The 24638-nt window shown below is 36.8% G+C and overlaps 2 protein-coding genes and 1 long non-coding RNA gene across 4 annotated transcripts; 1 reads left to right on the top strand and 2 right to left on the bottom strand.

Moving 5' to 3' along the window:
* Positions 1-4037: 4037 nt before the first annotated feature.
* On the top strand, positions 4038-7304 carry BSM (Mitochondrial transcription termination factor family protein). Of its 2 annotated transcripts, none has more exons than XM_012993404.2 (2): positions 4038-4903; positions 5240-7304. In XM_012993404.2, the coding sequence occupies exon 2, from the start codon at positions 5280-5282 to the stop codon at positions 6852-6854; it is 1575 nt and encodes a 524-aa protein (XP_012848858.2). In that variant the 5' UTR covers positions 4038-4903; positions 5240-5279; the 3' UTR covers positions 6855-7304. The 2 variants fall into 2 exon arrangements, with proteins under 2 accessions (XP_012848858.2, XP_088667582.1); XM_088811456.1 differs by having other exon boundaries at positions 4675-4903; positions 5261-7304.
* Positions 7305-7575: 271 nt separating this feature from the next.
* Positions 7576-10786, bottom strand: LOC105968743 (oligopeptide transporter 5). Its single transcript, XM_012993403.2, has 6 exons — positions 10355-10786; positions 9810-10252; positions 9049-9719; positions 8711-8969; positions 8453-8635; positions 7576-8347 (listed from the first exon to the last, which is right to left on the bottom strand). The coding sequence occupies exons 1-6, from the start codon at positions 10443-10445 to the stop codon at positions 7724-7726; spliced, it is 2271 nt and encodes a 756-aa protein (XP_012848857.2). The 5' UTR covers positions 10446-10786; the 3' UTR covers positions 7576-7723.
* Positions 10787-13255: 2469 nt separating this feature from the next.
* On the bottom strand, positions 13256-14412 carry LOC148766067 (uncharacterized). The gene is made up of 2 exons (XR_016029165.1): positions 14197-14412; positions 13256-13685 (listed from the first exon to the last, which is right to left on the bottom strand). It is a non-coding gene; the product is annotated as an uncharacterized LOC148766067 (long non-coding RNA).
* Between the last annotated feature and the right edge of the window lie 10226 nt (positions 14413-24638).

Raw genomic sequence — 24638 nt, 5'->3', positions numbered from 1 at the left:
TACGGTAATTTGTCTCCTCCTCAACTGCGCAGTTGCTACTCCGGGCGGCGCCGCCGTCATCAGACGTGGATTAAAGGGCGGTGGTGGTGGTGCCAAAGGCGGATCCGGCGCACCTAAGGGTGGTGGTAGCAGAGGCGGATCCGGCGGAAGAATCTGGTACCCTTATATTGTTCCGAATCCGGTTGCGGATCCGCCACATAACGGGTCGCCCGTTAACAGAAACTGGAGGCCGTGTTTGGCGATGGTTCTACTCTTTTTTCTTTTTTAAATCTTTTTTTTTCAATTTCTGGATTTCGATGTGATTTCTTAATTATAAATATATTCATTGTATACAGTACACACATTCAATTGAATTAATGTCACGTTATTGCATTACTTGTCACTCTCGTTGAAATATATTGGATACTCATAAACCGCAAATTTGAACTAATTTTAAAATAAAATTATGTTTGGTGTAAAAAAAACACTTGTTTAGATAAATGATAAACGAGATTAGGGGTTTTCAAGGGTATATTAGACAATTTAGATTTGTTAGGAGGAGTTTTCTCTAATTATTTTTGTGAGTTCATTATATTTTCTAGATACGGTTTCCTGCTAATTTTCGTTATTTTATCTTAAATGATTTTTTTTTATTTTTTTGAATTATATATACGTGCATCGCACGCCTAAAATTCTAGTTGCCATAATTTTGATACCTAAAGTTGCATGCGAATGCATATATAGAAATTAAACGTACCATAACATAAAAGACTCACGAGTTGATTATACATATTTAAGGAAACCAGTACTTTATTGCAATAATTAACGTCAATAATGGAAAATTTTCTGGCATCCCATACTCTTTATTATTATTATTTGTTTACACCCACGTGCACTGTATACATATTAATGGACAAATATTAAAAATGTCCATCACATGGGACTTAAATGCATTTTGGTACACAAAAAAAACAGTCTCTTAATTAAACCCATCTCCATATATTTTAGTCTAAAATACCCTCAAAAATATAATTCTTATCAATTCCACCCATTATACTCTAACTTCCTTAATATTACACATTGACCTCGAATTTAAACAAATATATCACAATAACCCCCCAATTTTTTTTTTTTCAGAAAATAATTTTTTTTCTGAAATGTTTTTTTTTCGGCCAGATTCCGGCGTTGACTTTTTTTTTTTTGAATGAAACTTTTTTTTTCCTGAAATTTTTTTTCGGCCGGTCAACCACCATTGACTTTTTTTTTTGAATTGTTTTTCTTAGAAAAAAAATATTTTAATTAATAATACTGTCTTGGCTACTAAATTACTGTCTCAGACAGTAATATGACTGTTTGGGACAGTAATATTATGAATATTATTTTTCCGAAGAGTAATGTTATTAATATTATTGTCTAAGACAGTTAAATTACTATTGGAGACAGTAATTTAACATCCAATGCAGTAATATTAATTAAAATAATTTTTTTAAGGAAAAAAATGAAAAAAAAAGTCAATTAACAGTTAAATTACTGTCCCCGACAGTTAAATAGCTGCCGAAGACAGTAATTTAGCAACGAATACAGTAATATTAATTAAAAATATTTTTTTTAAGAATAAAAAAGTCAATTAACAGTTAAATTACTGTCTCTGACAGTTGAATAACTGCTGGAGACTGTAATTTAGCAACGAATACAGTAATATTAATTAAAATATTTTTGAAGAAAAAATAAACAAAAGAGTCAATTAACAGTTAAATTATTGTCTCCGACAGTTAAATAACTGCCGAAGATAGTAATTTAGCAGCCAAGATAGTAATATTAATTAAAATATGTTTTTTAAGAAAAAAAAAAAAAAAGTCACTGCAAAAACAAAATGTCAACGCCGGAGACCGGCGGTCTCCGCCGGTCAACGGCGGCGACCGGCGGGCTCCAGTGGTGGCGGGTCAAAATTTTGGTCAAAATTGAAATTAGGGTTAAAATTGATTAATTGATGAAATTGGGGTGTAAATCATGAAATTTGAGTTAAATTAGGTTTCAATGAATTTGGGGTAATTTTAATATATATAAAAGAATTTTCCTTATTTGCAAATAAGTTTAAATGGGTTGTATTTATTTGAAAGACAAAAAAGTTGAATGTCACTCTTTTAATTAAGTGTCCTTGTCACGGGCCTATTTGTCATTACCCCATATTAATTATTACAGGTAAAAATATATATATATATATATATATATATATATATATATATATATATATATATATATATATATATATATATATATATATATATATATATATATATATTGTTGAAGCTCTTTGATCATCTAAAATATCTAAATCAATCAATACTCTCCAACAAATCGGAAAATCTAGAATATGCAGCGAGTTGTGAAGTTTGTAACCGTGCTTACAATCATCTGTCTTCTCCTTACCTCCTCAGTACTTGCTGGAGGAGGCGGTGGTGGTGGTAGTAAAGGAGGAGGAAGTGGTAGCCGCGGCGGCGGTGGAAGAGGACGGAGCACCGGCGGAAGATGTGGTGGGGTTCGTTGCAGATCTAGCGGCACAGTGGTGGCACCGGTGCTCAAAACGGCGGCGCTCCTGATATTTGGCGTCCACTACCTAATGGGGGCCCATTAACACAACTGTAGATCTAGTTCATCTATTGTTGTATTTAGCTTATGCTTCGTTGCAGTTATGTTAGTTAACAATTAACATAAATTAATATAAATTAGTTTTTTTTTTTAGTTTTCTATATTAGATTGACCTAATTAATTAAGTGAGATAATTAACACATGCATGTAATTGCTCATACTTTGTTATCTTTTTATTGCTTGCACATTTATTTGAGTTTCGATTGCCGAGGAACTATAATGAAACTCGATTGATTGATACACTCGAATGCTTTATATTTGATCATGGATCGAAAACAACAGACCAAAATTTAATTTCAATATTTCATAGATTTTTACAGTCGAACAGTCTGGCTAACTCGATAAATGATCTATTTAACACCAATCGGATCGAATATAATCCGAAATGTCATGTGAGTGAGTTACAAGGATGATTAAACTCGTTACGTTAATTAATGAAAAGAAATATTAATCGTGAAATTTTAAATTCCCGGCCAATTTTTTTTTATTGTGGAGGACATGGCGACGCTCAAGGTTGGGGTGGTGGTACCGGAGCCGTAACGGCGGTCTAAACGGCGGGGGTACTGGTATAGCGCGTCCGGCCACTACCTAACGGAGACGTCATGTCAGCCCATCTACGGCTCTGACGGCCGGATGGACCTGCTTAATAATCGTAGTACTACCGTGTTTAGCTTGCGCTGCGTTTCAGTTACGTAATTGATTTTGAGATTAACGGCTCTGTTCATAATTGGTTAAAATGCATTAAATGTCATTATTGACCTTGGAATTCAAGGAAATTACAATTTTGCCTTCACTAATAATTTGTCTCTAACAAATCACATGTTTATGCACCGAACTAATTGCGCACAAAGTCAAGCTTATTTACCTTAATTCACCTTTTAATTAGTGGAATTCGATTTTTTCATTCCAAATTTAACCTTGGGCTTTTGTTTCCATTTAATTTGGAGTAAAATTAACATTTACACGGAGATTTTAATTCGTATACTCATTATATACTTATTTTTATTTCTATTTTAATCTTGAAATATTTATTATATTCTTGGGTGAGGATTTCGCCTTTGGTACAACAAAAACAAAACCCCCGCAAAATTAAAGAGAGGAAAAAAGATTATACTCCCTCCGTTCATTATTAAGTGTCGTATTTAGCTTTGCACGAGTATTAAGAACCTCAATAAATGTATCTTGATTTTAGATAATACCTATTAAAAAAATTAAAATAACCTTGATTATTTAATGATGTGATAAGATAGACTAATACTTATAGTTGAATTAATAAAGTTAAAATAGGAAAAAATGCATTTAATGTAGTATTGAAAATTTAAGTAACAGATAATATGAAATAATTTTTTTTTTTTAAATAAACCGTTATTATGGAACAAAGTAAGTATTTTTCAGTTATTAATTTTGCATTTTCCAACTAATTTTATTTGTTTATCAAAAGGGGGAAAATAAAAAGAAAAGCAAAAAAGAAGAAGAATTAGCCCCTTTTGCGGATCATAAAACTAAATGAAAAGGATAAAAAAATCAAAAAATAAAATTCAGATTACACAATCTGAAATCCCTAATTTCCTATTCATTGTAGTCGATCCTTAGAAAAAGGGGTAAGTTATTGATACACCTAATTAATCCTTTTTATTTTATTTTATATAATCGAGAAGAACTAACTCATGATTTGAAGATGAATTCTGGGAAACTCAAACAAACAACAGTCCTCCTCGTATTGCTCCTCGTGATTGTGCTATTTTCAGTAGTTGAAGGGAAAGGTGGTGGCGGGGGGAAAGGTGGTGGCGGGGGAAAAGGTGGTGGCCGCCGCCGCCGCAACGCCGGAGGGTATCCCCGTGTAGGCGGTACCCCGGTGGCGCACGTTAGTAATTATGGATGGAAGGACGTTTCATCATCCGCCGCTAATGTTTTCGCGTTCCTCTTCCCAATTTGTCTTCTTTCTTCTTAATACTGTTGAGTTCGTCCGATTTTTCATGTAATTTTTTTTTATATTTATTTTAATCCATAAATTCTCTGTATAATGGTTAATTAAAAATATTAAGTAAATTTCAATATTTTATTAAGTACTGGTAAATTTTAATAGAATATTTGGATAATAACTTGTTTCTCTCTCTAAACCCCCAAAAGAACCCCTTGGCGATAATTTCATCGAAATATCTCTCTCTATCTTCTTTTCCTCTCATCTCCCTCCTTTCCAGTACCTCTCGATTTTCTTTCTGGAGTTCAGAGAGAGAAGATTTGTTCGTCATTCTTGCTTTCTGCGCTGATTTAGGTATTTTTTTTCTTCTCTGTTTTCCTTCCGATTATTTGTTTCCCCTGAACGCGCTTCTGATTACTTACTTTTGATTTACTCTTGAAATGCTGGCATATCAATTTTGCATCTTCTTCGAATTTCAGTTAATTAGGGCATATAGCTTCTTTTCTATTCGATTTTTAATATTTCCTGTTCTTAATTTGGTTTGAAATATACATTTGGCTTTTATGCAGTAGTCTGTCAGCCTTTGCCTTTGTATTTCATTGGTAGTTCTGTGTGATTAAACTCGTTTAGAAACAATTACCTGCGGCATGGGGGATGAAATTTGTTAATTGTGCTCCCATCTTTATGCAGATACTTTTGATTGTATTACAGTAGTAATTTGTTAAAAGGCATGAAGATTGCAAGCTATGCTGGAGTTGCGAAACCCGGTTTTTTGCTCGTGCACTACGAGTTTCCAGCTTTCGCATTCCACAGAAATCAGTTGATTTCTATCCCATCTATATGTGCTCCAAGTAAGTACAAGAAGCCATGTTCTTTGGTGATGAAGCTCCATTCCTCTGCCGTGAGCCGATCTCGTTCATCCACAACTTTCGAGACATCTTCATCCAAGCAAGACAGACCTAATAGGGAGAGGAAAGAAGTTAGCCCTTCTTCATTCTACACTCACCCCAGTTTACTGCAAATGAAGAACGAGAGAATTGCTAACCGTGCCCATGTTTACGAATTCTTGAACGGCATCGGAGTTGTTCCCGATGAGCTGGACGGATTAGAGCTTCCTGTCACTGTTGATGTTATGAGAGAGCGCGTGGAGTTCCTTCACAAGTTAGGGCTTACGGTTGAGGATATCAACAACTACCCTCTTGTCCTTGGCTGCAGTGTGAAGAAAAATATAGTACCGGTTCTTGATTACCTTGGCAAATTGGGCGTCAGAAAATCCACCTTTACCGAATTCTTGCGCCGCTATCCTCAGGTACTCCATGCTAGTGTAGTGGTTGACCTTGCTCCTGTTGTGAAGTATCTTCAAGGCATGGACATTAAGCCTAGCGATATTCCTAAAGTGCTCGAGAAGTATCCGGAAGTTTTGGGGTTTAAGCTTGAGGGAACCATGAGTACTTCGGTAGCTTATCTTGTCGGAATCGGAGTAGCTAGGCGTGAGATTGGAGGAGTATTAACAAGATACCCTGAAATATTGGGTATGCGAGTGGGTCGGATAATCAAACCCTTTGTGGAATACTTGGGAAGCTTGGGTATACCGTCATTAGCTGTTGCTAGGTTGATCGAGAAGCGGCCGCACATTCTTGGTTTTGGTCTTAACGATAGGGTTAAGCCAAATGTGAAATTGCTTTTGGAGTATAATGTTAGACAGACTTCACTTGCAGCTGTGGTTGCTCAATATCCAGAAATCATAGGAATTGACCTGGAAAAGAAGCTGCTCAGCCAACAGGAATTCCTCGGTTCGATCATTGAATTGAGTGCCGAAGAATTCGGGAGAGTTATAGAGAAAATGCCTCAGATTGTCAGCCTAAGTGACAAAGCAATAGTGAGGCATGTAGATTTATTAAAGGGCTGTGGATTCTCTGTAGAGCAAGTGAGAAAGATGGTTGTGGGGTGTCCTCAGTTGTTGGCGTTAAATGTTGATATAATGAAACAGAGCTTCGATTACTTCAAATCTGCAATGAGCAGGCCGTTGGATGATTTGGTGGCTTTCCCAGCCTACTTCACTTACGGGCTCGAGTCTACCGTTAGGCCAAGGCATAAGATGATTGCTAAGAAGGGGCTGAAGTGCTCTCTTGCTTGGCTTCTGAATTGTTCGGACGAGAAATTTGAGGAGCGGATGAAATACGACTCGATTGAAATGGATGAGGGAGAGGCGGATTCTTCGTTCGACATGAATAGCTTAATGAAACCCAATGTTGAAGAGTCGGATTCTGAATACGAGGACTATGTGGATGATGAATTTGAATAGAATCTTGTTGTTGGATGATGCTGATCGAACGAATCGAAAGCTATTACGGAACTTTCCTCTTTGTGTGAAGTAGTTTCAGTTTGAAGGTATATTACTCGTCTTCAAGCACTAGGATGTTATGTAGCTAAGTGGAGAAAACTGGAACACGTTGTCAACTTTTTAGAGTATACCAGTTTATACAAGGAGGAATATGCATATTTATGTGATCTAGATTCGTGTTTGTTTTGTTAGCGATTTTACGCTTGAGTGTGGCTAAATTCCAACTAGAAAAGTAGATAATGGAAAAGAACTTCGGTTGAAATGCTGACGGGTGATCGTTTTAGGGAGACTATAGTTTTTCTTTTTTTCTTTTTGACTCTATCTGTTCATCTGCAATGGCTTGGAATTTGGTGTGTGTGTGTGTGTGTGTAGACTTTAATTAAGTCACTGAAAGAAATTGCTCCCATGTCACATTTACCGGTCGGGGTCATGATAATTACATGAGATTTCACGATAAAGAAACGAGCAAGATAATTATTAAGCACGTTTTTCACAGTATCATATATTGTGCATGGTTGGATGCTGGATATGGTTTGTTGAGTTGTTGGTTGGTCATTTGAATTGTGATGCTCATCACAACCGGAGAACGCTTCGGATACTCCGCCAAATTTTCGGTTCTTCATTTGCGGAAAATAAATAAAGTTCGAGAAGGTTCCGAGCAAGCAGAATGGACAATTCAATGTATGAACCATAAGTTGTTCGACTAATAATTCCTATTCGAAAATATATGTGTAACAGTTTTTCATTACAGTGATAATCATATCGTCAAACAACATTTACTTGTTTAATTTGCGTGTTGTAATTGTGAAGTGGGAAAGCAGTACAAGAAATCACTGAACAACAGGGCATCCATGAACAACTATCCCACGCGCCGTGGGGCACTTGGCCAACGGGCAGTGATCATCCACCGCCAAACCCCACCAACTCGGCCCATCAATCCCATTAAACTGCAAAGTGAAATAACACAGCGTCGCCATAAACGCAACTCCGGCATCCAATCCAGCCGACAGAAGGTAATTATGCCTGGCCCACCAACCCTTAAACCTCTTGTAAACATACAAATTAAAGAACAACCCCACACTAAACCAGCACATATAGTTCACAGATTTCGCCAGCGGCAAACCCCCCGCCCCAGAAATCAGAATCGGAGCGTTTATCATCCGAATCCACTTCTTCTCCGGGTACTTTCTCGAAAAGTACCAGACCGGCACCGGTGCCAAAAGCCCGAATAGAAAGAAGTAATTCATGCCAGGGTACAGCCCGAGTTTCCCGAACATACGGAGCGGGCCCACCACACCCCAGATTATTGATGCGTTGTAGAAAACGTCGTCGCCCGGGCAGGTCCAGGGGCTGCCCGCGGGCAGCTTTGCTGGGTTGCAGATGTATTCTATACTGGTGAGCAGCCACCATGCCGTGCCGAAGTACACCAGGGAAGAAACTACCGTTCCCACGAGCTGTGGGTTTTGTAGAGAAAGTATCGTACGTTTGTTAGGTTGTCAAGAGAAAAATATATAATGTAGTTGTGTACATGCTTGCCTACAAGGTGTTTGTTTAATTACCTGAACGAGGAACATGGATTTCGGAGGGATCTTCATGTAATGGCCTAGCTTGAAATCCGAAAGAAACGTAATCGCTTGCGACATGCTTATCGTGCCGTAGGTTTTGAAGACTATATTTGCTAGTGGTTTTCCAGGGTACATGTAACCAATGATCATCTCCGAAATTACGTTCAATCCTGCTTGCTGAAGAAATAAACAGAAGAGATCAGTGTAAGAAGATCAAGAATGAAAGAGGAAGATATATATATGTGTATGTACCTGGTTAGTGGTGGCTGTAATAACACCGACAGGAAGTGTGAAAATGAAAGCTAAAGCCATAGCTAAAAGGACACCCCAATAAGGAAGCTGCAATTGCCTTCCGAAACCCTCACAAGCAAACAACGAAACCGCAATTACGAAAATCAGAATACTGTGGAACCACCACTGAGGGACAGGTTCGTAATTCTTCCTCATCAACCTAGTATGGACATCTCCAAACTTGTCTTGGAACGACGCCTTCATCTGCTTACAAATTGTTCTGCAAGAATCAAGATTAATCAGTCCCGTTAATTACAATTTAAATCATTCAAACCAAATGTCTCTGTTTGTTTTAGTACCTTCCGTGAAATAGGGCCACGTGGGACACCGTAGCAGCCAAAGTCGCGAAGCTCAAGCCGTAGACCAGCACGAAAATTATGCTGAGATTCACCTTACTGTAGTTATCATACGCCTCGCGATTAAAATCGAAGGCTTTCTCGTTTAGTATGGCTGATATATTGTACGGTGCCCCGCTAGCATCAAAGACATGGGAAGAAAAGATGGGAAATTTTCGTGCGTCGTAAAAGTTGTTCCAATAGGCGATTGGTGTCACCACGTAAAGAACCAATATGAAACCAACCAACATATTGACTATGGCGAATCCGGGTGTGGCTAAAGGGCTGCCAAGAAAACCAGCTACAGTTGACCAATCGAACGCGAAGGAGCCGATTCCTAGCCCATGGACCCCGGCTCCTAATTGTTGTGCAGTAACAGAATCTCGCCATATCCAGCAAACGAATGAAAGAGCGGTAATCGATGGAAAAAGATAGTTTGGTACTATGTAATAAGAGAAGCTCGAAATGAGGACCACTATGAAGAACTGGAGCCTTGTGAGGCCTCCTTTTCGTCTAGTTTCGTTTTCATGCAGTGCTCTGAAGAGGGAAACTTGAACAAGATTCGATGGCCACCACATGTATGGCGAGTCGACTAGAAACTTCCGGAAGATTCCAGCCCATCCGTACCCGAGCATCTACACCGGAGTTTTTTTTTTGTTTTTTAGAAAAAAATATCCATGGAGAAAAAAATAAACAAGTTTAATGGAAGTAAGAGTAATACTGACCTGTGTACTAAGTGTTAGCAGCATTGCAGGTACAGGGTTGAGTTTTCGATGGTAAAATGCCTTGATAATGGTGACGATGTTCACTGCGTAAACTGAAGTTGAGCCTGCGTTTGCGAATATGGTGATAAGGCAGTGCTCCTTCAAGTTGAAGGGACCTGGATTGAGTGAGAATGACCATTTTGTCCCTGGGAATTTTATTTGCTTTGTTGGCAGGGATGCAGCCATGAGCTTTCCTAAGGGCAGGACTAGAATTTGGGCCGAGACCGACGTAATCGAGAGGGCATTTTGGCGATAACCGAAGAACTGGTTCAAGAATGCAAGAGCTGCACATGATATTATTCCCAGAATCCATGTCCGAAACGTCAAGCAGGGGAGCGTACGATCGTCTGTTATCGGTACGGTGAGACGGACTTCTTCAATAGGAGAATCATTCACCTCTTCTTCTGCATTAAAAAAAGAAAAAGAAAGAAAGAGAATTAAATTTTCAAGAAATCATATATAAAATATATAAATATATGAAATTCTGTTTTAGTATTGAACTGAACCTGTTTTTTCAAGTGTGGCCTTGTCCGAGACAAGTTTGTTGGGCTCGTACGAAACAGGCATCACCGTTCGATTGCTGTCGGAGTTCTCCATATCTCTATTACAAAGAAACTTTCAGTGAAGTATGGGATATATAACAAAAGACTGAGGTACAGTTCTAATCTGTTTTCTTGCTCATGTGATTATGCTTGGAATCTTTCATTGGATTTGTGCAGTTGTATGGGATTTAGCAGAGATTAATAATAATAAGAATATATATATAAGTGATAGTTATGGTTAAAAGAAGGTGGTGAGAAGAAAATGGCGGAGTGGTTTTATTTATTTATTTATTTTTGGTTTAAATTTATAGAATGCGGTGAATGACACATAGCCATTACCAACCAGAAACTGCATCCTTAATAATAATTTTGTTTGTTTTAAGAAAACGTTGTTTCTGAGCTTTACTCGTGTTTTGGATTTTATGCATAGGTGAGCTTTTCAAGATACCCGATTCTTCACTTGCCCAAAAATTATTTAAATTGTAAATGCTTACAATGTTTTTTCAAAACTTCCAAAAAGCAAGCCGGCATTTACTGTGGGAATTCAAATAATAATTCGTCGATAGAAAGAAAATGATGGGCAAAAACAATTCATAAAGAGTTTTAAAATTTCATAAATAATACAGAACTATTGGTTTGTTTTTTTTTTTTTTTTTTTTTTTTTTTTTTTTTGAATAAATGATTTTGACAGGGTGATTGTATAAATTGTACCGACGTAGACACAGACAGCTGTTTTCTAGTTTCTGTTTTGATTCGGAAGGCTGTAACATCAAACTTAGGAATTATAGGAAGAACGAATTTATTATTTCTTTTGTTGGATATTGAGTAGTGTTAATAAAGACACTTGATTTGGCAATTTATGATATATTTTAGGGTAATATAGTACCACCCCTGAGGCAATGTCAAATTATGAAAAACCCATCATGTTTAGGTATACGCTCATTCTTGCGGTGTGAATTTAGTGAAATTTTCTAGGTTATACAGAATATTCTCCAAGTTATACCAGTTTTACCTATTTGAGCTCCACATTTTCATTTTTGAAACAAGATAATCATAAGATATATGTTTCTTGGCGCATTTTTGCGCAAAATGATAACAAACTAGAGGATATTCTCCGAAATTTGAAAGATTCTATTGAATTTGACACCTTAAAGGTGGACGTGTAAGAAAATTCATAGTTGATGGGCTGGTTGTAATTACCTAAACATGAGAATTTTTTTTGTAATTTAACCTTCATTTAGGGGTAGTCATAATTTGCATTTAATGGATAATTATGTTTGGTTTAAGAAATTGCATTTTGATGGATATCTAACTTTATTCGTATAAAGGGCTACTTAGGTCTATCAACTATTAGGCGTCTGTCTCTAGATCCTTATGATTTATGTGTGCTTACAAGATACTTAAAAGCTTGTTACGATCAAACTACCAGCTCAATTCTCCATTTGACTCGATTAAAATTTGTTCATATTTGATTCAATCGTCGATAAAAGTAAAATTCAACTGCATATTTTAATATGTTTACACAATATTATAAATCCAGACAGTATTTATTACTCTAATGGGGTTATATGAGATAACCCCTTTATTTAATTTCCTAAGAGGGATAAGTCCAATTAATAATCCTATTTTTAGGATAACCCCCTCCCATAGCAAAATACTTATATTACCCTTATAGTGTATTTTCGAATTTTAATATTTAATTTAATTTCTCAAAACAACTCCCCTAAAAATCCGCCTAATCCCAAAAATTTCTCAAAAAATCTCAAACCGTTTCAATTAAAATAAATTACGGTTTGATTATGTTTTTAATTTTGACGTTTTTTTTTTTTTGCAGAAATTGTTTTTTAAAATTTTGATTAAATTGTGTTTTTTTTTTCCATTTATGTTTATTCTGAAGTTGTTTTATAAAAAAATTAATAAATTTTGATTTTCTTAAAAAAAAATATTTTCGTTATTAAACATTGATTTTTAATTTTGATTTTTTTTTAAATTCACTTTTTACATTTCGATTTAAAAAACAAAGTTTTTAGCAAATTGAAATTCATTATAAACTTATCGAAAACCACTATGTAATTAACGATAACCACTATGTAGTTAATGTATTCCGTTACAAAAATTCATTATAAACTTATCGAAAACCACTATGTATTAACGTAGTTCATTACGAAAATCCATTATAAGCTTATCGAAAACCACTAAATAATTAACATAAGCTATTACAAAATCGAAAAATCCATTATAAGCTTATCGAAAACCACTAAATAATTACCATTATCTATTACGAAATTTGCTATAAACTTATTGAAAATTTCAGTTTTTTAAAAAATCATTTTATTTCCAGCAGGTTTACTAAAAAATGAAAACCACTACACATTTGTCAAAATTTATCGACATTCATTATAAAAAAAATATAAAAAAATAACATAAAATTCATTGTTAAATTGTCATAATCCTTGTAAAATTAACGTAATTCACTATTCCCTGTCTAAGTTTAAAATCCACTATTCCGATACACATCAAAACTTATGAACATTCACTATCTAAAAAAAATTAACGTAATCCACTGTTCACTGTTTGAATTTGAAATCCAATGTTCAATGCATGAATTTGAAATCCACTATGCATTCATTTGAAATCCACTATTCACTGTTTAAAATTGAAATCCACTATTCACTGTTTGAAATCCACTATTCAATGTACGTGTCGTCAACCCCATCCCTCTAAGGCTCTAACGTAATCCACTATTTAATGTTGCGTAAGAATTCGAAAACCACTGTACAATTAACGAAAATCACTGTACAATTAACGAAAACAACTATGCAATTAACGAAAATCACTGTACAATTAACGAAAACCACTATGCAATTAACGAAAACCACTACGTAATTAATGTATTCCATTACGAAAATCCTACAAACATATCAAAATCCACTACAACTATCAAAATCCACAAAGAAATTGCCCGAAATCTAGTACGAAATTATTGATATCCACTATGAAATTACCGAAATTCACGACAAACTTATCCAAAAGCACTAAAAACATACGTACTCGGATTTCTGACACAACTCAAAAATAACAAACAAAAAAACATAATCTACTATTTGAATCACTTGGTAGCGGTGCCTATATTGCCTTGGCGTCGTTATGTGGATCGCCAGGTATGAAGGCAGTGGTTGGTGGCTCTGACCACAAGCACTGCTCTTCTTTGTGAAGACATCGAAGAAGATCCAGAGACGACGGTGGCGTGTTGGCGTCGAACAACACCTCCACCAAAATGTGGATGATGACGGCCCTACTCACAAAAACATTGTTCCATATTTAAAATCAAGATAGGTACTAATTATTAATCATATAGCTTGATAATAATGATCGATAGTAAAATGTTGGAAATTAAATTTGTAACCATCACTTAACTATTCCCTATACTACTGAACTTAATCCTTTATATTAGTATTAATTTTCCAAACATAAACAATTAACACACAAGGATTTAGATTCACGTATACCATTAATTATACCAGTAACACTATCAAACAAAACAAAATTACCAAATCATATTGTGCTTATGTAAATCCATAACACATGAATTCTTAAGCGTCAACTTTACATGCCAATATACATTGGAATATTAAATACTACAAAATTCCTATACACAAATTCGCACAATAAACAATTCAAACACAGATTACATATAATGGTTTTTTAACTATATTGTATACCATTAACACAGAAAACACAAATTCAAACCAAATTACATATAATAATTTTTTGACTCATATTGTATACCATTAACAGAAGAATACCTGATATAGAGAACAACTCCGTGTTTAGTCGGCTACGCAATGCTCGCCCCGTTCAGAGGAATTTTTTTTTGGAAAAGCGTTATGTGTTTAGTCGAGTATAGGGCAGAAGAAGAATACCAACAATACTGTGTAAAATAGTGATATCTTTTGAGATTGTTTTACGAAATTTAATTAATCTCTGTGAAACGGTGTACCCATAAAAGAAGGGACGAGATATGAGAGATATATTATTAAATAACGAAACGATTCATTCATTGAAAGAATCGATATTTTCTTAAAGGAGAAAATATATTGTCCATATATAAATAGGGGTAATATAGAAATATCATAAATAAAAAATCTATTAAAATATAATTTGGATTTATCTCAAAAAGAGAAATATTTTTTGGGCCTATACTAACTGCAAATTGCATATGGAGGGGTTATATCAAATAATCCCTACTCTAATTCATTTACGCTATTTATTTTTCATGGTATTCCCCAATATATACTTGATAGTGCTCACTTTTATTTGGAAGTAAACTTATCTTTAAGAAAATAGTGTCGAGACCACCACTTGTTAATGTTAATTTGTGTATGCATGCGTGTGGGGCGATAAATTAGTGGAGAACAATTTGAATTACATTTTTGCATTTTCATATGTTAAAAAAAAAAAAAAGGAAAATCCAAATTGCACTATATAAATATCTAAGAACGGTATATTTTGTCCGTACAGTTGAATTATTGTATACTGATGAAAGAATGCAGTCTGGTGACTGAAATTTCCTGCTGCCCACTTGGACTGACCATTTTTACAATAGTCCCAAATATGAAATTCAAAATAGCAATTAATATTGAGCACATCAAGAATTTGTGGCTCTACAATTTTCGATGATTTATCCATTGAGCTATATAATCTTATCAATATAAAGGTTTGGTCCCTTGTCTTGTCAGCTTATACCATTTGAAGGGAAAATGCCGGTCCTCGTTCTAAAAATGGTCCTACTCATGCCTTAGTTCATGACTAATTATCGTATATATGAATGTTATTCCATGAACCAAATTTGTAATTTGTATTTAACTTGCATCGTAGTTGGTTTGATATTATTTCACGGGTTTCAAATCCGTAGTGATAGATACATTGAATTTGGTTGCGATGTTGTTCAAAAGTTGATTGAGTAGAAAAATGTCGAAATTCATTGTCACATGCTAAATATACTCGAAAGGTATAAAATATGATTGTCCCGTAGAGAGATGTGATAATGGAAATTAGTAGTGAACTTATTAAACTTGACTGTTTTAATGTATTATGCAAGTAAAATTATGTAACTTGGCATACAAATTCAAAAAATTGACAGTGAACTTCAGAAAAATTGGCACTAAACTTCTGAAATTTGAATATTTTAACAAAATATGGCAGTAAGACTTTCTAAAATTGAATGAAAGATGATTGTGGGGTTCTGTAAAGTAAGTCAAAATTAGATGAAGTTGTTATGGTTTGATTTAGAGTTTACGTTATATGAGTTGTCTAAATTATTTTCTCAAAATCAAAATTTCCATCTAAAATCAACTATGAATAGTAATCCAAAACATGGAATTTGGGCCTAGTTATCATGGCTACCCGTTCTACTATTAGTTGGGCTTTTTCATATGATAAATAAGTTGAAAGCCCAATAATCATTAATTATGTCAGTTTCCTTTTATGGTCAAAATTCAAAATTGAAACGGAATTGATTAATCAGATGGTCCAAAGTTGGACACGACTCTATGATTATAACACTATTTAATCTTGAAAGAGATGGAAATAAAAACAATATTTAAGAACAATAAATTATTTTTGAAGTACAAAATAAGTCAAGAGAAACTCAAAATTAGGCTGTAAATTAAATGCATACTGTTTACCATGTGCTTCGAGCTACGTAAACTATTACACACTCATTTAAGAAGATGAACTGTGGAATATATTCCCCTGCTTTATTTAATTGTAGGACAAATAAATTACAAATATAAAAAATAAAAAAAATAAAAATAAAATCTCCGGAAAAAATTAAAATAAAAGAACCAGCTGCAGGCTTGAGAGTGGGACCATGTTTCACATGGAGGGCACGTGCGAGGATCATGTGGATGGGGCTGTAAAGGATTAAGATTAATTGGATGTTAATCATCATCAAATTAAATAATTAATAGTGTGGTTAATTTTCCAAGGTTTGCATGTGTCGAGGCATGCTCAATATATTAGCTCGCGCATCCATACTTAGAGCTTTGTGACATAGGCTTTTTCCCTCTTGGTCCATGGTCACTATTTAAGTATTAATAAAAGAAAATCAATTTTTATTTATTTATTAGTTGAGAGTGAACTAGTGGAAATAAAATTATTAGAAAGGGTATTTTAATCACATTCTATGTTTTTATCTAAAATTCACGAATGTTTATTAATGTTTTTAATATGGGCATATCAACCCACAAAATGACACGTTTCTTTTTAAGCCGCTCGTTGATGTATTATATGAACCATATTATATATTACTCCATTTGTTCTATAATAACTGTCTCTTTTTTAAAATATTTTTGTTCCATATTATCTGTCACTTTAGATTTCCAATACTGCATTAAATGCGTTTTTTCTATTTTAACCTTATTAATGAAACTCTAATCATTAATTTTCTCTTATAAATCATTAAATAATAAATACTGTTTTAGTCATTTTTATATGATTTTTCTAAAATTAAAATATATTTATTGAGTTTCTTAATCTTTGTAAAAATTGAAAATAGACATTTATTAGGAACGGAGAGAGTATTTTGTAGCAGTGGAAATATTTGTCCTAAATCCGAGTGGGAATAATTAAAAAGATTATCAATCAATTGTTTGATCAACATAACAACTTTCCAAACCCATAAATTAGATATGCAAATATAAACACCACTAGTGACCTGAAATGCAATCATAAGACGTGGACAGCATTAACAAAGTTTATTGAAGAGTTCAATCTTCAGATGTGATTTAAATAATATTTTTTATAAAAATAATAAAAACATATATTAATATTTAATTTGAGAATTTCATAACCATTCGTCCCAGGGCCCCCATTCCTTGACCCGATAAGGATTGATGGAGGAATGTAAATCATGGTAACTCAACGGCCCGTTAAGGTAGCGGATCCGGACCTGGTGCCCACAAGGAACCAACCCTCATTTGGAGTTGAAATTCTCACACTGCGGCTGCCAAGATTCGATCCTAGGACCTTGCACCAACTTACCACCTCTGGAACCAGTTGAGCTACACCTAGGGGTGGGCATTCGGGTCGGGTCGGGTTATTCGGGTTTTTTGCAAAAAAAAAATTACCCGAACCCGACCCGAAATAACCGGGTACCCGGCAACCGGGTACCCGGTTATTTCGGGTCGGGTTCGGGTTTTGCTATTTTCCTCTTTTTTTTTTTTTTTCTTTTTCGAAATTTACTTAAGATATACATATATATACAGACATATATATACATATATATATACATATATATATATATATATATATATATATATATATATATATATATATATATATATATATATATATATATATATATATATATATATATATATATATATATATATATGTATATGTATATGTCTATATATATATATATATATGTATATCAGTATATGTATATCATATATATATATATATATGTCTATCAGTATATGTATATGTGTATGTCTATATATATATATATATATATATATATATATATATATATATATATATATATATATATATATATATAAAAAAATAAAAAATAAAAATTCAACCGGGTACCCGATCGGGTATCCGGGTAGGATTTCTAATACCCGGACCCGACCCGGTTTGGGAGCACCGGGTACCCGAACCCGGGAAAAACCCGGTTACGTCAAAAATTACCCGATCCGGTCGGATAATACCCGACCGAGTCGGGTTATACCCGAATAACCCGACCCGAATGCCCACCCCTAGCTACACCCATGCGGGCGCTAATCTCAATTCTCAAGTCAGTTTGAGCGAGTTGATTAATATTATATAAATAATAATAATAATAATAATAATAATAATAATAATAATAATAATAATAATAATAATAATAATAATAATAATAATAATAATAATAATAATAATAATAATAATAATAATAAAAAAAAAAAAAAAGAAGAAGAAGAAGAAGAAGAAAAATAAGAGGAGAGAGAAAGTGGAAAAGGAGAAAAGAGTAAAAGTGGTATTAATAAAGTGTGGCGACTTTAATACAAAATAGAGAAGCGTTATTTTGTTTGGTATAGTGTTGTCGTGTTAATATTTTGCAGGATCGGTTCCTTATCCAACTCATGCTGGGTCCTTTGTGTTCTTCTTCTACTTGCAATAATTATATTATTATTATTATTATTATTATTATTATTATTATTATTATTGTGCTCAAACAAATTAAATTTATCGAAACTTTTCCAACATTCAGTTAAGTCTGCCAATAAAGTTGATTAAGATGGAAACCAATATTAACTTTTTTTTTTTTTTTAATATACATTTCCAAATAATATTAACTAGTTAGAAAGTCTTTAATATTATTTCAAATTTTTCCTTATTTTTTTGTGTGTTTCTAATGTGGTGTGGTGAAAGTTAGACGAATTGGAGTGTAACTAGTGCTTTCGGAATATTATTTTTTCGGAAGGGAAAAACTACTTTTGACTCCGTTAAAAAACTCGAAAATCGGAATTTTAGAAAATTGAAATTAAAAATTCTTCCAAAATCCTATTTATTAATCTCTCTCTCACACACACATATGTATATATCTATATATCCAAACAACATAAACATTCGAGTCCCACGAGCTTATCGATATCGATCAAGAGTCAAGTCCATCTTCTTAAAATTACCAATGCATGTTAGATGTTTGATGATGCTAAAATATAGCTCACCAAGGGTGGTGTAGAAAACGAACTGGGAGAGCAAAGCAGATCAGTAGCTTGACAACTTGATGATCCTGAGGTACCTGCGATCATAGAACACATAAGCTAAGCCGGGGGTTGATCCGGCGGAAACCCCTCCGACGCTCAAGTCAGACGTGTTGATCATAGAAATAGTCCAGAGAATACAGTTAATAGTATTGCTCAGTTAATAGGACGTACCTTAATAAAATGAGTAAAACCTTTATTTATATGTCGTTTATTGGGTTGAGTTTGCTTTGTTGGGCCCAAGCCTTACTTGATGGTGTTTGGGCCTCGGTGATATTAGTCTTCGATATCGGGCTCGTAGCCCAGTAGGTAAAGAAATTGTAGGCCCATTGGGTTGGCCCAATTAGGCATATCATTAAGCCCCCCACTCTCGAGTCGATGTGGGGGCCATGTTGTGATGGGTCTCAGATCGTGTCGAGAGTAAAAATTGTAGAAGTCGATCGTTGGCGTATGGCCTAATGGTATGCGAAAACGCGTTGGAGCGTGTGTCGGAGGGGCGTGAATGCGCGTTGGCGCATAGCGCGACAAGGTTGTCGCGATGTACGTTAATTGAGTCGTCGGTTTTGTCCCGCGACGATGTAGTAGCGAATTATCTCCTCGTGGGAGTTGTCTCGCCGCGGGGTAATAGTGTTGATCGAGTTATCTCCTTGTGGGAGTAGTCTCGCGATAATGTAGTAGCACGGATCAAGTAATTTCCTCGTGGGAGTTGTCTCTGGGGTAATCGAGTTGATCGAGTTACGTCCTCGTGGAAGTTGTCTCTGGGGTAATCGAGTTGATCGAGTTACGTCCTCGTGGAATTTGTCTCACGATAATGTAGTAGCACGGAGCTAGTATTCTCTTCGTGGGAGTTGTTATTTTTCGACATTGTCAATGTTTTGACGCGTTGCTTATATGTGTTTACATATAGCCTTGTGCGTGATGTACTTGAGGAGGGGATCAGACTCTCAAGGTTTTTTTTTTTTATGGGGGTCGTGCCCCTTGTTAGACCTCGTGGGTCTTAAGTATGTTTGGACCGTGGCCACGTTTTAATGAAGGACCCATCGAAAACAAGTAGATAAATTTGAGTAATCAAGCTGGCCAGGCTATATAGATTCCCATAATATTTCTAAGTGTTTCTAGGGTTGTAATCGTGCTTACTTGAGCTTGCGATTATATAGTGAGTTTCGGGCGAGTTGTCTCCTCATGGGAGTTGTCTCGCACCGAAGTTGTAGAATCATTGGATGACGCGCGACTGACGAGTGTGCGGATTGATGTCGCTCTGAGCGATTTCTCTCCTTGTGGGAGTTGTCTCGCAGCGAGTCTTATTATCGAGCGAGGTGGCTGCACGTAGGAGTTGCCTTGCAACGGATTTGTAGTGTCGAGCGAGTTGGCTCCTCGTGGGAGTTATCTCGCTGAGGGTTCGTAGTACCGAGCGAGTTGGCTCATCGTGGGAGTTGTCTCGCTGCGGGTTTGTAGTACCGAGCGAGTTGGCTCCTCGTGGGAGTTGTCTCGCTGCGGGTTGTAGGACGGAGCGAGTGGTCTCCTCGTGGGATTTTCCTCGCAAGGGGTTGTAGGTCCGAGCGAGTTTGCTCATCGTGGGAGTTGTCTCACTGCGGGATGTAGGACAGAGCGAGTTTGCTCCTCGTGGGAGTTGTATCGCTGCTGGTTGTAGGACCGAGCGAGTTTGCTCCTCATGGGAGTTATCTCGCTGTGGTTATGAGACCCGAGGGAGTTGGCTCCTCGTGGGAGTTACCTCGCAACGGGTTATATGACGGAGCGAGTGGTCTCCTCGTGGGAGTTGCCTCGCAATGGGTTATATGACCGAGCGAGTTATCTTCTCGTGGAAGTCTTGCAAGCTCCCCACTCTCGATTCGATATGGGAGCGAAGTCGAAAATGATACCGGATCGTGTCGAGAGTATATCGGTGTCGTGGTGTACCGATAACTGTTGGCGTAGTGTGGAGAAATAATATTTTTTATTTATCCGTTGAGAGCGTGCGTGAATTGGCGAGAAGCGTTGGAGAGCTCACGCAATTTGGTGAAGCGCGTTGAAATTCTCGTGCGATTTGGTGAAGCGAGTCAAAATCTACGCGCAATTTGGTATAAAGTAGGCAAAGTTGCACGCGATTTGATAGGAGCGCGCGGTCAAGGGCGCTGGGAAAGCGCGCGCGCGTGCATGTGCGCGCTATAACATTTTTTTTTTTTTTTTTTTCTGTTTCGCTGACGCGCGCGCGCGTCAGCGCGTGTGTTCCACGCGCGCGTGCGGTGCACGCGCGCCTCCTCTTTTTTTTTTTTTTTCCTCTCTTTGCAGACGCGCGCGCGCGTCAGCGCGTGGGCGCCACGCGCGCGTGCTGTGCACGCGCGCTTCATCTTTTTTTTTTTTTTTTTTTTTTTTTTTTTTCTCTCTCTCTCTTTGCTGACGCGCGCGTGCTGTGCACGCGCGCTTCATCCGTTTTTTTTTTTTTTTTTTTTGAGCCGCGCGCGCGCGGCTCGACTGCATCTCCTCTCTTTTTATTTTTTATTCTCTTTTTTCTTTTTCTTTTTCTTCTTTCTTTTTTCTTTCCTCTTCTTTCTTCTTCTAATTCTTCTTCTTCTTGTATTTTTTCATCTTCTTTTTTCTTCTTTCTTCATCTTCTTTTTTCTTCTTCAATTTTTTTTTTTTTTGTCTTTTTTCATCATCTTCTTTTGGGGTCTCGCGAGCGCGATTTTACGCCCTTTTTTTTTTTTTTTGTGGTTGATATTCACCCCCTTGGGGATGTTCTATTTTTTTTAGTATGGAGATTATCCTTGTCTCTTGCGATGTGATGTGAACCCCCTTGGGGATGTTCTATTTTTTGAGTAGGGAGATTATCCTCGTTCCTTGAGATGGGATGTGCACCCCCTTGGGGATGTTCTATTTTTTGAGTAGGGAGATTATACTCGCCTCTTGCGATGTGATGTGAACCCACTTGGGGTTGAAAGGTAAGGGTGATGCCCAACCTTAGGATGGGATAACTGCCCCACTGTAGGATGAGGCGCTCGAGACCTATGGTCTGAGGTGGATGCGCACGGTTGTGCCATTGGTTCGCGCGTGCGCGTCAGACCCTTTTTTCTGTTTTTTGAAGTAGGGACGTGAAACACTTGATGGGATGTGAAACCCCTTGGGGTTGAAAGGTAAATGGGTGTACCACCCTTGAGGTGAGATACCCAACTTTAGGATGGGATAGCCCCCCATTTAGGATGAGGCGATCACGAACCACTGGGGTGAGATGCCAACCTTGGCGATATATGGTGCCACTGATTCAGTGGCAGCACGAGTTGAATCTTCCGTGATCATACGCTGAAGGTCTTCTTCGGTTATCTGAACCGTTCGAGAAGTAAGTAGAAATTGATCATGTTGAGGACCCAGTGGGGCCTCACGAGGAGGAGCGTTGGCTCCTGCTATGACGATGTATGGTGCCACTGCTTCAGTGGTAGCACAAGTTGAAGCTTCCGCGATTATACGCTGAAGGTCCTTATCGGTTATCTGAACCGTTAAAGGAGCAAGTAGAAGTTAATCTTGTTGAAGGTTTGGCGATCATATGCTGAAGGTCCTCTTCGGTTATCTGAACGTTCGAAGGGGGCGGAAGTAGACCCCCAGAGAGTCGATGACCCATGGCGGATGAAATGTTTTGGGGGCACTGTGAACCCCCAGGGAGTCGATGACCCTTGGCGAACGAAATATTTTGGGGGCAGATGTAAGCCCCCAGGTAGTCGATAACCCTTGGCGAGCGAAATATTTTGGGGGCAGATGTAAGCCCCCAGGGAGTCGATAACCCTTGGCGAGCGAAATGTTTTGGGGGCACTGTATACCCCCAGGGAGTCGATAACCCTTGGCGAGCGAAATATTTTGGGGGCAGATGTAAGCCCCCAGGGAGTCGATGGCGGTGGTGCCATAGGTGGCTCCACATGTGGAGCAGGTGCTGGTATCGCGTTGGGAGCATTTGCTCCCATTGTGGCGATATATTGGGTCACGGCCTATGTGGCAGCGCGAGTTGAAGCTTCTGCTATCATGCGTTGAAGCGCATCCTCGGTTATTTGAACCATTCGAGGAGCAGAGAATGGTGGATCGGCGAGTGGTGGGTCCCGAGGGGGGGTCACCTGAACCTCGCGAGGCGGATCCATGGGATGTGGAGGAGGTGGCAAGCCAGAGCCTCCACAAGGTGGGAGGTCGTTAGCTGTGTCATTTTCTCTCCGAGCAGACGCCTCAGGAGGATCTTGTCGGCTACGTGATCTGGTTTGCATCGTTCCCACAGACGGCGCCAAAATGATGATGCTAAAATATAGCTCACCAAGGGTGGTGTAGAAAACGAACTGGGAGAGCAAAGCAGATCAGTAGCTTGACAACTTGATGATCCTGAGGTACCTGCGATCATAGAACACATAAGCTAAGCCGGGGGTTGATCCGGCGGAAACCCCTCCGACGCTCAAGTCAGACGTGTTGATCATAGAAATAGTCCAGAGAATACAGTTAATAGTATTGCTCAGTTAATAGGACGTACCTTAATAAAATGAGTAAAACCTTTATTTATATGTCGTTTATTGGGTTGAGTTTGCTTTGTTGGGCCCAAGCCTTACTTGATGGTGTTTGGGCCTCGGTGATATTAGTCTTCGATATCGGACTCGTAGCCCAGTAGGTAAAGAAATTGTAGGCCCATTGGGTTGGCCCAATTAGGCATATCAATGTTCTATATATTGCTAATACATTTCTTTTCAATGTGTCCCATTTTATTGTCTCCAACAATGTGTTTATTATTTCCATAATTTTAATCAAACTGAAAATAAATAATTGTAGTCTTTCATTTTATGTATTTAATGAAACAGAATATAAAACGGTCACACATTTGTAAATACATATAGTATTATATTTGTGGGGGGAGTGTGTGAAGATATGTATAAAATATACACGCACACACATGTGTACGTACGTGTACGTGTATATTATTGTGTCCGCACACACACACACACAAAAGAAAAAAAAAAAAACAGATTAATTGATAGAAGTTCAAAAATGGTGGTGCCACTGCCTTGTCTGAACACAGCAATTGCATTGTGGATGTTGGGGCCTGTTTGCCTAATCCTGGAACAACAATTTCATTTCTGCAGCCTATACACGCAATATTAATATGAATTAATTAATGGCCAAAATTCCTCCCTAATTATCAAATTGACAACTGGATGATCAATAATTAATTCAATTCCAAAATCACCTCTTTTTTTTTTTCTTTTTTTTTTTTAATGAAAACACAAAAAAGTAGAATTAATTAAGTAAATTCAAAGTATATATACTGTATAGGCGTAGCAGAATAAATTAAAACTGGTGTCCCTTTTCATGTCTTCTAGCAAGGGAAAAGTTGGATAATATATATATATATATATATATAAATAACAATTAATTAACATCCATATATTCGAAAATGCATCATTCATTTTCAAGGATGGTCCACGCCAGTCGGGTTGAACAAACATGGATGATAATAATACTAAATCAATTAC

This window comes from Erythranthe guttata, chromosome 13 (assembly GCF_056151865.1).
Source record: "Erythranthe guttata isolate IM_541 chromosome 13, IM_541, whole genome shotgun sequence".
NCBI lineage: Eukaryota > Viridiplantae > Streptophyta > Magnoliopsida > Lamiales > Phrymaceae > Erythranthe > Erythranthe guttata.
The sequence above is the reverse complement of the archived record's forward strand: the minus strand, read 5'-3'. Positions and strand labels throughout refer to the sequence as shown.

Excerpts from the sequence above, each read along its gene's own strand:
- BSM (XM_012993404.2), top strand. The coding sequence starts at position 5,280 with ATGAAGATTGCAAGCTATGCTGGAGTTGCGAAACCCGGTTTTTTGCTC.
- LOC105968743 (XM_012993403.2), bottom strand. The coding sequence starts at position 10,445 with ATGGAGAACTCCGACAGCAATCGAACGGTGATGCCTGTTTCGTACGAG. Across the intron at positions 10,253-10,354 it reads GGCCACACTTGAAAAAACAG|AAGAAGAGGTGAATGATTCT; the intron begins GTTCAGTTCAAT and ends TTTTTAATGCAG. Across the intron at positions 9,720-9,809 it reads TGCTAACACTTAGTACACAG|ATGCTCGGGTACGGATGGGC; the intron begins GTCAGTATTACT and ends ACTCCGGTGTAG.